The sequence below is a fragment of the Pelophylax lessonae genome (assembly GCF_965119305.1).
Source record: "Pelophylax lessonae genome assembly, chromosome: 5".
Taxonomy (NCBI): domain Eukaryota; kingdom Metazoa; phylum Chordata; class Amphibia; order Anura; family Ranidae; genus Pelophylax; species Pelophylax lessonae.
Window position 1 is genome coordinate 199,193,417 of NC_138772.1, and position 12,931 is coordinate 199,206,347.

Genomic DNA, 12,931 nt, shown 5'->3' on the forward strand with positions numbered 1-12,931 from the left:
TTTCGGCCAATTTGTTTTATGCTACATATGTTTGGTAAAAAAAATCGCAAAAAGCGTATTTTGATTGGTTTGCGCAAAAGTTATCGCGTTTACTAACAAAGGGAAAGATTTTTGTCATTTTTGTTGTTTTTTTTTTTAACGCGTAATGGTGGCGATCTGCGATTTTTTTTTTTTGCGGTACTGCGACATTGCGGCGGACAGATCGGACCCTTGACTGATATTTTTGACACTTTTGGGGTTACCAGTGAAATTTCTACAGTAATCAGTGCTATATATATGCACTGTTACTGTAAAAATACACTGGCAGTAAAGGGGTTAACTTTATTTGAGAGGGAGGGGCTGTGTGTGTCCCTAGGGGCGTGATTCTAACTGTGATTGGCTGTGGCTTGAGGTGTAGTTACACTGATCAACGGTTCTACATAGTAGATCCGTATGATCAGTGTCTCTACACAGGGAGAACTGACAGGCAGCTTGTTTACACAAGCTGCCTGCCTTTCTCCCTCTCCCTCGACGATCGCAGAGTGACCGGCGGACATCGGGTCCGCTGGTCACACGCGCGGGGGGGTGCGTGACCACGCGGGAGCGCGCCGCCGGCGGCGCGCGCTCGCTCCCTAGACCCTCCCAGGCTAGTGACGTACCGATACGTCACTCTGCCTGTGAGGGGCTGACCGCCGCAGTATATAGTCGTGCGGCGGTCGGCAAGTGGTTAAGAGGATAAATAGTTGGTGCCAGTGGGAGAAACAGTGCCCCATTTTCGTTATCAGTAGAAGGAATTTATGCCCCATCGTTGGTGTCAGTGGAATAAATAGTGCCCCTATGTTGGGGTCAGTGGCAGGAATTGTGCCCCATTGATGTCAGTGGCAGGAATAATGCCTCAAAGGCCTGATAAAGGCAAGCAAAGGGTCACAGTTTGGAGACCAATGGTCTGGTTTATAACTTTTTTTTTTTAATTATGTAGCAAAGGGTCAGGGTTTTAGAAACAACGAACACAGACACCATAGCAATGGTAAGGCAGCTCAGACGCAGCTAAGGAGGCACAGTTGATGTGACAGCACAATAACCCGTATAATATTTAAAAGGCCAAGGACCTGTAGAGGTAGAATTGTGACGCTGTTCTCAGTTTGACTGCAGGTGCATGTCCTCAAACACAGGCAGTGTTTGACACAGTTTGGGGACACACATCCACACCCAACAGATGTCAAAATGGGAGCAGTGGCTGTGTCAGTGCAGCCGCTGTGTCTCAATTGACATGAATGGGACAGCCTGCACGCGGATGCACCAAACAACTGTGCATCCCATGCAGGTACAGCACAGCCCTTAAATGGGTGTATGCTTAAGTATGTGATTAAGGGCCTAATTGTTATAATATTTTAATATTTTTTTTTGTTGTTTATCCTTTTGACTTAAGGGCAGATCAAGAGATTCAGACATACACTATCGCAGTAATCAATGCACTTTTCCTCAAAGCCCCAGATGATAAAAGACAGGTATGTGTTCATATATTGTAAGCTATAAAATCAGAATTGGTGGGCAAAAAATGATATACAACATGCAGTATCCGTTGGTGTTTTAGATTACTGTAATTACAGATAAGGAGGTAGTCACTGGTGCATGTGTTTTTAAATTATAGGGAATGGCTAACCACCTGTGAATATTTGATGCATGTCAGAATCACTTTATACATTTTCCCCAGATAATGGGAAGATATTTTTTTCATTGATTATACTTTTTGAGCATGTTTTATGTTTTAAATGTTGATTGCTCTATATTTGTATGCCTGTGTTTCCTTTACAGATTTATTGATTCTCCCTCTAGGGGTTATCTGTATATCAGACCGTCAGGTCACCATCCCTGGTATATAGTTGCTGAGATCATACAATATCACATAGAGAGTGTATTGTTTTTAGTTTGAGTATACTGAGGAAGAGGAAAAGTAAAGCACATTTCTCTATCGTTCATTGATGGACGCAGTTCTCTCTGATTCATATCAGTAGAGTAATACTACCCCCTACAGGAGTAGGACACTAGGCAGAAAAAAGTTCTGGCTACGCCTATGGGCAGTCCCAGGGGGGGGTATACCCTCTCTCTTCTGCATAGGAGTTTTAATCTGCCTAGTCAGGAGTAAGGAGTAAGGACCTAGTTCCTTGCTGGGATCTCTGGTCCTGGCATATAAAGTATTTTTTATGTAAATTTTTTTTAACTAGCGTTTTTTTTCTCCGGAACTTTTTTCCTGTGAGATCTTCAAGCAATTATGCCGGGCTGGGCGACAGACTGGACCCCCATATCTAGTGGTCACTCCAGTTTGGCCAGCGAGCGCGTGCAGACCTTAGCTCCACGCTGGGTCGGCCGCAACATAGTCCCACTGGACGGGGACTGGCCCCGCGAGTTAAACGTCTTACCAGGATGCACACGACAGGGTCTAGGCTTATGTCGCAGCATTCCTATTTGACCGACAGCCCTCCTACTTCGGTGGCGTGGGGTCGTGTCAAGAGATGGCGCGGATTTTGGGGTGGACGCTGGCCCTCTCCCTGGGATGGTCGGACCCTCACACTCTGTCCGGTTGTGACCCCCCTCCTCTGCACTTTTGAGTTGGGTTGGTGTTACTTTTCTGACACTGCTTTGATACAAAACTGACATCCTATGCAGGAAGAGAGAGGATATACCCTCTGGGACTGCCCATAGGCGTAGCCAGAACTTTTTTCTGCCTGGTGTCCTACTCCTATGGGGGGCAGTATTACCCTACTGCTATGAATCAGAGAAAACTGTGTCTGTCAATGAACTTAAGAGAAAAGGATTTTATGGTAAGTCAAAAATCCAGTTTTTCAGTATTCATAAGCAGGAGGCAGCATATGTAAAGAGAAACAATACCTATTCCATGTACATATACTGTATATGTACTGATTATACTGAAACTGGTTTTCTAATCTTTTCACACATTGAAAAAATTGCATTATAGTGCTTGCCTTATCATTTAAAGTTGACATCAGTCAATACAGCACAGGTCAGTATTACCAAAGTAAATGACACTTTCTCTATTTTTCATTGAAAGACACTGCTGCAATTGTGTGTTTATACTGCCACCTGCAGGAGCTGTGTGTCTCAACTCGGAGAAAAGAAATTCAGTGTGTACATCGATTCTGATTTCACTGTCTTTCACCGAGTGACACAGTGGTATTCATACACGTCCTTATGAACCGTAAAAGCGTAACTCCACTTTCGTGGAAAAAAGATATACCAAATAAAAAAAAAATAGCATATACTATTTCTACACAAGTCATGTTTTATGTTAGTAAAAATGACCTTTCCTTTTCAATCTGCCGCTGTACTTGTCAGTAAAATTCAATGCAATACGGCAACCTAGTGGCGTTCCCCCAAAAATGTAACTTCCTGCTTTTGTGATTGGCTCACTGATTTTCTCAGAAGTCTGCACTAAGATCCTAGTTACATTTTAGACACCCCTCATGATAAGCGTGGGAGGAAACCAGAGTACCCAGAGGAAACCCATGCAGTCACTGGGAGAAGATGCAAACTTCAGGCAGGTGTGCTGTCATTGGGATTTGAACTGCTAGGTGGAAGTGCTAAGCCACTGTGCTACCAACTTTCTGACTAATCATTTCCTATTATATTGCATATACTTTTATTATACATTGGTATTCAGGCTCCTCCACCTATACTACCAGCACAACAAACCCCCCCCCCCCCCAAATTATCGGGAGCATGCTAGTTCCCCTGTGTCATTATTGCATATATGAGCTGCAGGCAGATACTCTTTAGACTAGTGTTGCCATCACTGTCCCCTCATACTGCATGCCTCCATTGTATGGTCTCCCCTGAAGCCCCTCCTCATGGTGCCTTCAAAATTTGTCTCCTTTTACTGTGCTCTCACAGGGTCTCTCTCAGCTAAGTCCACCCTGCCCTCCCAAAAATATTTTTCATCCACCTCCTCCAGTCCCCTGGCACCTCCACTTTCCAACCCCCCACATTTTTATGAACCCCCTGGTGTCTTATTGCCTGGGCCTGTTAACTTCAGTCTATAGTCTATACTTTCCACATTGAGGCTCTAATTTGCAACTGGGACTAAACATCAGCGAGTGGAAGGGTCCTTAAAGTGATAGTAAACTTTCATACGCTGACAGGCAGGGTGCTTATAACAGAAGAGACCCTAGTGGTTATAAACTCCTCTCCTGGCCTGTCAGCAGTAATGTAAGCTGAGCTGCACATGCGCAGGTCAGATCACATTTATGGCCCCTGCTGTGTGTGCGGAAGTGGCTTTATTCAGGCCAGAGAGTGCAAATATGGACTATTGTGTGGCTTGTGAAAATTAAACACAGCATTTAAACATAGCGTGATACAGCACACCACAGCGTAAAGTAGTTTTGCTGTGAACATGAAACTGCACATCAATGCAACGTGTTAAAAAAAAAAAAAAAATACATGCACATCAAAGCAAAGCAATGCATAGAAAAACAAAAACAAAAAAAAAACGTACCAACGCATGTCTACTCAAGTGCATTCAAAGCAGTGGTAAAGTTAACATTAGGGGTCCCCCCTGCAGGTTTAAGCCATATTGTGCTTTTATGCACTGCATTCTAGCACATTATGTTGGACTTTTAGAAAGTATCCCTCCAGCAGTGCCCTGACGCGATGACGTCACTCCTGTGCATGCGCACGGTAGCCCCAGGCACAGCACAGAGATCTGAAGGAACAGCGCAAGTATGCTGTACCTTTAGAGCGCATGCGCTAGTGACGTCATCGGCTGCTACTCGCTGCAATATCTCCCAAAAGGGGCACGTTTTGGAGATATTAATTTTAACTACAGGTAAGCTTTATTATAAGCCTACCTGTAGGGAAAAATGGCACAAAAGGGTTTACTACCACTTAAATTTGTGTGCCAATGCAAGGTAAATGCAATGAATGTGATGTGAATCCAGCCTTATTTATTTTGGGATATGTAAGGCTGGATTCTCACCACATTTTTTTGTGTGCATATTGATAAGCAATAATAAAAGCTTGAGTTGGCATGTGTTAATATGTTTTTTTAATGCTGAACTCTGGGCACAATTATTTATTTATTTATTTTTTTAAAAGGTACATTTTTATTACTTTACTTAGAAGCAGGTACAGCTCAGAAAAGTACATCAAACAAAAAAAAAATGGTGTTGATAATTTATGATAAAGCAATAGACCTATAAGACCGAATGTCAGTACAGCAGGTCTTAAGCAAAACATAGCAGTTCTATCAACACATAAGGCTCATAGCTGCAAATTTACTAATTTACCTCATGACCAATGGTAGCATATAAAAATGAATCTTTAGGCCCCTTTCACACAGGCGGACCGTTCAGATCCACCTGTCAGTTTTTTTGGTGGATCTGAACGGTCCCCCCATGCATCCCTATGGGGCATCGGATGTCAGCGGAGACATGTCCGCTGACACCCCGATCCGATCCGTCAAATCTGGACGGTTGGAAACCCTATTTTCCATCCGTCCAGCGGATCGGAATGGATCGGAACGCACCGATGGTCCGTTCCCATCTGATTTTCCCCATAGAGATGTATGGGGAACTGACAGTGGTGTCTCTGCACACAGCGCGGAGACACAGCTGTCATCCTCCTGCTCAGCGGGGGATCGGCGGATCGATCCCCCGCTGAGAAAAACGGAGTCCGTGCGACGGACAGTGTGTGTGAAAGAGCCCTTAGGCCCCTTTCACACATTCGGTAAGTTCAGTTCATGAGTTCAGTCACGTCAAATGTATCAGTTTTTCATCCGTTTTTCATCCATTTTTCGTGAGTTATTATCTGTTTTTCATTAGTTTTTTATCCGTTGTCATCCGTTGTCCATCTGTTGTCATCCGTTTTCATCCGTTGTCATCCGTTTTTCATCCGTTGTCATCCGTTTTTCATCCGTTGTCATCCGTTTTTCGTCTGATCCGTTTTTTTGACGGATGAAAAATAGGGCATTCATCCATTTAAAAAAACGGACATTGACAGAAGCGGATGAAAACAGATGTTAACAGATTACCATCCGTTGTCATCCGTTTTTACATAGAGATACATTGATGTCCGTTTTTCATCCGTCAACAGATGGATGAAAAAACGGACAAACGGACAGCATGTGCGAAAGAGGCCTTAGGCAACATTATTCTGGTGTAACCGTATCTTGGGAGTCAAGCCAAGGGGACAGACCTGGGCACAAAAATTTTAACTGACAAATTTTCCTCTATATACACTAAGAATACAAATCCATTTTCTGCACACCCAAAGTCTATCCAAATATTATCTTGTAAAAGTAGCGGTGACATCATGATTGTGCTGTATATGCAGAGAGAAGAGCTGTGGGAGGGGCCTAGCAGCTCCACCCACTAAAGGAGGGTGCAGAGACAAGACCAGTCACCATGCACAAGGATGGAGAGCAGCAGTGACCAGTTTTTATTACATTTATTCTCTCTCCTCACAGGAAATGGAGGCAGTAGCAGCAGCGGCCATTATCTTCTGCTGCTGTCAATCAAATCCTATGAGAAGGGAGCAGAGGACGGGACCCAGCTGCACTGTGTGTGTCAATAGATGCACATAGCCCGGCTTGGGGTCAAGCCCTCAGGAGTGCCCCCATAACAAGTGGCTTTCTATGGGGGCACTCGGAAGGGAGGAGGAGCTAAGAGCACCACGGGGGACCCCAGATGAGGTTTGGGGCAGCTTTGTGCAAAATCATTGCACAGAACAGGTAAGTATAACCAGGGCCGGTACAAGGATTTTTGCTTCCCTGGGCAAAATAAAAATTGCTGCCTCCTGGAAAACACATTTGTTTTCCTGGTACTGCAGGACCCTGTAGTGCCCCTCTCCTACCCACCCCCCATCCCAAGTTGCTGAAGGGGTTAAAACCCCTTCAGTGACTTACCTCAGCGCTGGGTCAGGCTCCACCTACTCTCCTCCCCCGCCGATATCAGCCGGCGGGGAGACCTAATGCGCATGTGCGGCAATGGCCGTGCTTTCCTATGGGGATTTTGGCGACGCTGGACCTGATTCCGGGTGCAGGGTGCCCGCACCCCCTACTAAGTTGCGTCCTAGGCGTCTACCTAGGTTGCCTTACAGGTAGTGCCGGCCCTGAGTATAACATGTTTGATATTTTAATGAAAAAATAAACCTTTACAGCTTTTAAGTAGGAACTAAGTCTATTGGCAACAATTCGTTTTTAGCTTGTTTATATGGTGGGCATTATCGCAACGCAGCTCAATAGACATAGAGTTAGATGGCCCTAATTTTCTTAATAGGATACATTTCTCACTTGCCATTAAAGAAAGCCGAAACCTCTAACAATATCCTATTATGCAGTGATTAAGACAAGGGAGCATTCCTCTGTAGTTTCATATGCCAATAAGAGCTATGTGTGGGGATATCCCTTACTTGCATGTTTATAGGTACTTCCTTGTATATCTCAGAATGGCTGAAATGGTTCAATGAGCACAATTTCAAGAATAATAGAACTTTTATATCATCTAACAAATTAGCTAACTGACTTGTTAACTGGTTCTTTTTCTATGGTAGTTCATAGGGATTGGCAACTATGTTTACTGACTTGAGAACATTGTACAAACTGATATAGAAAAAAAAAAAAAAAAAGATCATATATGTGAACACATTATTGCAAGAAATACACATCCTTTCCATAAACATACCTGATGTCCAAGCCGTTGCATGTAGAAAACTATGGGTTACAAAATTGTGTGCAAATAAAGCATAAATGAACATAAAACAAGATTTGGTGGGTATTGTACCATACCAGTAGTAATGGGAAATCAGTAAGGTATTAAGTGGTGAATGTGTAAGTTGTGTGAACATGCGACTATGTGATGGGACATTTCAAAATATTTAGATCGCTAGTTGCTGTTTTGTGACCCTTGATCTGTTATATTAGATATAAGGAGGTGAAATATGTTAAATTCAAGCAATGTCCTTTTACCCAGAGAATTCAAATTTTAGCCTTATGATTTTAATTGTTCTTTTAGATTACTAAATGAGTACATTTTCTTGGCTTGAAAGATATATGCTTGTAATGAAATGTTGCACTCAGTTTCAGTTTCTCCTCTTAATGCTGCCTTTGGCTGTGATTCCCTAAGCATTACATTGAGGACAGCATTGACATTCTTGATTTTCCTCTAAGCGTGAGTCTTAAACTTTTTAATGGTATTGAAGGACAAGCAGAGCATGCCTTTGAAAATGTGATAAGTGCGTGTTACATCATTGCTGCATGATTGTTTGCCATTGTGATTAGGCTGGCATCTAACAATCCACAAGTGATGGTTTTGATTGTTTTTTTAATTGCCTAATTTTAAAGTCTTGCTATAAGCATACCTTTCTACAACCCCGCTGTTATTTAATTTTTTTAGACCTAAGTATTGTTTGGGTTGTCTGCACTAAGGGTCAAACAAGAAAAAAGTATGAATTTAATGTAATGGGTGGTTACTTGCAGCTCTAAAACAATAATGGTTATGAAAGAAAACATTGCTACCTTTGCCTTTTTGTTTTTTATTTATTTATTTATTTTTGCAATGGGCCTCTTGGGCCAAAAGGCCAAAGTCCATCATGAGATGGCTTTATCTTTAGACCTCAGCTGTGATCCAATTACTTCTTTTTAGTCCGGAAGGGTTCAAAGAAAATATTTCTAACTACTGTACTGGGACCCTGCAAAAATATGGTTCTCCACATACCTTAATCAAATTTTTGTTTTAACTGAGAACTTCAAAAACTGACCACAAGACCCAATCCCAAACATGCAGTTTATACATCTTTGCTTTACCAAAATTACCAAATCCCACCAATTCCTAGGTCATCTACCCATCAAACTATTACCTATGAATTAGGCAGTCCATTTTTTTCTCACCCATTGAGGGACACAGGAAGTTTTTCAGCTTTAGTTTATATCGACATCTACATGAGAATTGGACACTGACACTTAAACTGTAGGCGAGCCCAAGAAAACCCCCTCCTGCTACCAGCATGCCTCAGTTTTTTGCTAGTGTCCTAGGAGAAAAGACTAACCTGTGTTTTTTTGCATGTGTTTCTTCTCTACATTACTGCTAGAACTGGTCTCTGTGATTGCAGTTACCCAGAACTGTTAGGTCCTAGCCTGGCTTTTGGATTTTTTTCAATAGCCTGCTTAACTGGATGTTGTAGGGCTGGCCTGGAAGAGACCTTCAAGCACTGTGTTCTACATAGGGCAATTTTAGACCCCTTTCTGGTAGCAGGTTAGCCGCTGAGCACTTTCTAGGTTCAGAGCTGTGGGCATTGCCTCGGGACTTGCCCAATCTCTGATGACTTACTCTGTAAGAAGGTTGACCCGGCTAAGCACTGGGTGTTACCTTATTTAGGTAGGATTGTGTTGCATTATTAGGATCGCTATCACCTTTTATATTCACACTTTAAATTCACAGTTTCCACTGGTTCCTACCGCAGAAGGGGTTAATACAGAGGGACTGACGGCTGACATCATCTGCTGAAGTGTCTTTCTATTTAGCATTTAGGGCATCTCCCCGCTGCTGCTTCTGCTGTGCAAAGAGCCATATGCAGCTCCGATCCTTGGTTCAGTCTTACTGCCTGCCTGCATACAGTGACTTTTGTCACCTTTTGGTCCAACCATCCATCCAATGCTTACCTGCTGTCAGCTATCTGGTACAAGTACCTGAGGCTTTGCCTCATATCCTGAGTCTAAGTTGGCTTACTACTGCACAGTCACAACATGTCTGTTTTTAGACACAAAGAGGACTGTCCTATTGTAACGGCTGACCCCAACTAACACTTCATTAACTGTTCCAGGGACATTTGTTCTGTGCCTTCTAGGTGCTTATGTCTGCATCCTGGAATCCTTTTATTCTCTACTAATTAAGGGTAACTTGTCATCAGAGTCATCTGCTGGGTAGGGCTTTGTTTCCTGCTTTGTTGGGCAGGATCTCTACTACAGTTACGCTGGACTGTGTAGCCCAGTTCATAAAGTTCCTGGCTTGTTGTGACCACAGAGCCTATAAGCATGCTCATGTGGCTTCCTCTGCAGATATATATGGCATCTCATGCCCTAGGAGCTTCTGAGCCACTGGTCGCAATGACTATTTCTGATTCTGAGTCGATTCAAACTGTACTTGATGACATTATCTCAGTCTTACACTATTACTCCAGAATAAAAGAGTATGCTTCAACTGTTATTGAAGTGGTGTGCACCATTCTTAAACTGGAGGATCAGTCTGCAATTCTGAGTTCTGGGTCTTATGGAGCCCCTTTCCTTTACAACTTTTCTCTATGGGGTTGGGAAACACCCCAACATGCCCTTGACACCCCCAAACGATTGCTAGACATGTTCCTGTTTGGAAAGGATTTTTTCAAATTGTGTTCTTTTGGGCCTATAATGGAAACGGGTAATTTGAAGCCCAGGACCTTTTTTTTCTGTCCTATATTAGTTGTCTTCCTTCAAGCTGGACATCTGGCCACAGCTTTTTAAGAGCAGCTTCTTTACCTTGTTTGACCATGGTTTGGCTTATCTTTCAGTTACTGACTCCCTGTTAGTCACCCTGGATAGTCCCTATAAGATGATTTGGGTTGTCATTTTTTTCCCTGTTAAGACATACAGTACAATACTGGGTATGCGAGTGTTTCTCAAATCCCTGGCATCAGGCGTTGGTTGTCCTATTCTAGACAACCGCCTGGTTTGGTTGTCTACTCTGACAAAGAGGTGGGTGCGGCCTCATCGGGTGCCAGCTTCAGTTATTTGGTCCTTCAGGCAGCTTTCATATTATTTATATTGGGCCTGGTAGCAATTATTTGCTGTCTTGACTACACTCAGACTGATTTCCAATGTCCCGAAGGTGAAAGACAATTCTTGTGTCCCTCAATAGGCCAAAAAGAAAATAGGATTATTGTATTTGCTATAAAATGCTTTTCTTGTACTTCATTGAGAAACAAATTTCCCACCCTTCTCTGATTATGATCAAGCTCTTGGTTATTCTTTCTACAAAACAAAAGTACTCTGGTAATAGGAAACGTTTTTTTGCCAATGTCCTGTCCTCCTGTAGATGGCAGTATGACCAAAAGGTGAAAGACTTCCTGTGTCTTAGTGTAATTTAAAGGAAAGGGGTTTTACAGTGAGTACAGAAATCCTATTACTACAGTGCCTTGGAAAAGTATTCATACCGCTTGAAATTTTTCACATGTTGTCATGTATTTTATTCTTATTTTATGTGATAGACCAACACAAAGTGGCGCATAATTGTGAAGTTGAAGGTTAAAAGCTAAATGGTTTTCAACATTTTTTTTTTTTGCATTGGTATTCAGCCCACTTTACTCTGATACTCCTAACTAAAATCTAGAACCAATAGCCTTCAGAAGTCACCTAATTCGTAAATAGAGTCCATCTGTGTGTAATTTAATTTCGGTATAAATAAAACTGTTCTGTGAATCCCCCAGAGGTTTGTTAGAGAACCTAGTGAATAAACAGCATAATGAAGGCCAAGAAACACATCCGACAAGTCAGTGATAAAGTTGTGGAAAATTTTAAAGCAGGGTTAGGTTATAAAAAAATATCTCAAGCTTTGAACATCTCACAGAGCACTGTTCAATCCATCTTCCGAAAATGGAAAGAGCGGGGCAGAACTGCAAACCTACATGGCCGTCCAAATAAACTGATAGGCTGGGCAAGGCGTGCATAATCAAAGAAGCAGCCAAGAGGCTCATGGTAAATCTGGAGAAGCTGCAGAGATGCCCAGCTCAGGTGGGAAAATCTGTCTACAGGATAACTTTTAGTCATGCACTCCACAAATCTAACCTTTATGGAAAAGTGGCAAGAAGAAAGACATTGTTGGAAAAAAAGCAAATAGAATTCCCGTTTGCAGTTTGCGAGAAGCCATGTGGGAGACACAGAAAACATGTGGAAGAAGGTGCTCTGGTCAGATGAGATCAAAATTGAGCTTTTTGGCCTAAAAGCAAAGCACTATGTGTGGCAGAAAACTAACACTGCACATCACCCTGAACATACCATCCCCACCATGAAAAATGGTGGTGGCAGCATCATGTTGTGCGCATCTTTTTCTTCAGCAGAGACAGGGAGCTGGTCAGAGTTGATGGGAAGATGGATGGAGCCAAATCCAGGGCAATCTTAGAAGAAAACCCGTTCGAGTCTGCAAAAGACTTGAGACTGGGGCAGAGGTTCACCTTCCAGCCGTTCAACCACCCTAAATATACAGCCAGAGCTACAATGGAATGGTTAGATCAAAGAATATTAATGTGTTAGAATGGCCCAGTCAAAGGCAAGACCTAAATCCAATTGAGAATCTGTGGCAAGACTTGAAAATTGCTGTTCACAGACGCTCTCCATCCAATCCGACAGAGCTTGAGCTATTTTGCAAAGAAGGATGAACAAAAATGGCACTCTAGATGTGCAAAGCTGGTAGAGACATTCCCAAAAAGACTTACCGTACATAGTTACATAGTTAGGTTGAAAAAAGACACAAGTGCATCTAGCGCAACCAATAAAAAAACAAGAAAGAAAACAACCATACAATCCCATATACACAATCCTATACCCAGAGTTGATCCAGAGGAAGGACTAGCAGATGTAATTGCAGCAAAAGGTGGTGTATATACTCAGGGGGGCTGAATATAAATGCATGCCACGCTTTTCACATATTTATTTGTAAAAAATGTTTAAAACCATTTATCGTTTGCCTTTCACTTCACAATTATGTGCCACTTTGTGTTGGTCTATCACAATAAAAATCCCATAGTAAAATTACAATAAAATACATCTACTTTTTTGGTTGTAACATGACTAAAGTGTGGAAATTTTCAAGGGGTATGAATACTTTTTCAAGGCACTGTATCTAGCATAAAGAAAAACAACTGGGATAGACAGGGTGGGGACTTTTCACATGTATTTTTGTAAGGTAGAAGG

The 12,931-nt window shown here is 42.4% G+C and overlaps 1 protein-coding gene across 2 annotated transcripts in view; it reads left to right on the plus strand.

Moving 5' to 3' along the window:
• The window catches only part of ELMO1 (engulfment and cell motility 1), a 604,300-nt gene that overhangs the window by 179,217 nt on the left and 412,152 nt on the right, over window positions 1–12,931 (plus strand). The window contains exons 10-11 of one of the 2 annotated variants that reach the window (XM_082257836.1): window positions 1,409–1,487; window positions 8,115–8,159. In XM_082257836.1, coding sequence (XP_082113962.1) covers window positions 1,409–1,487; window positions 8,115–8,159 — 124 coding nt within the window. The remainder of the gene's footprint in view (window positions 1–1,408; window positions 1,488–8,114; window positions 8,160–12,931) is intronic. The other variant, XM_082257837.1, reaches the window with a different exon arrangement.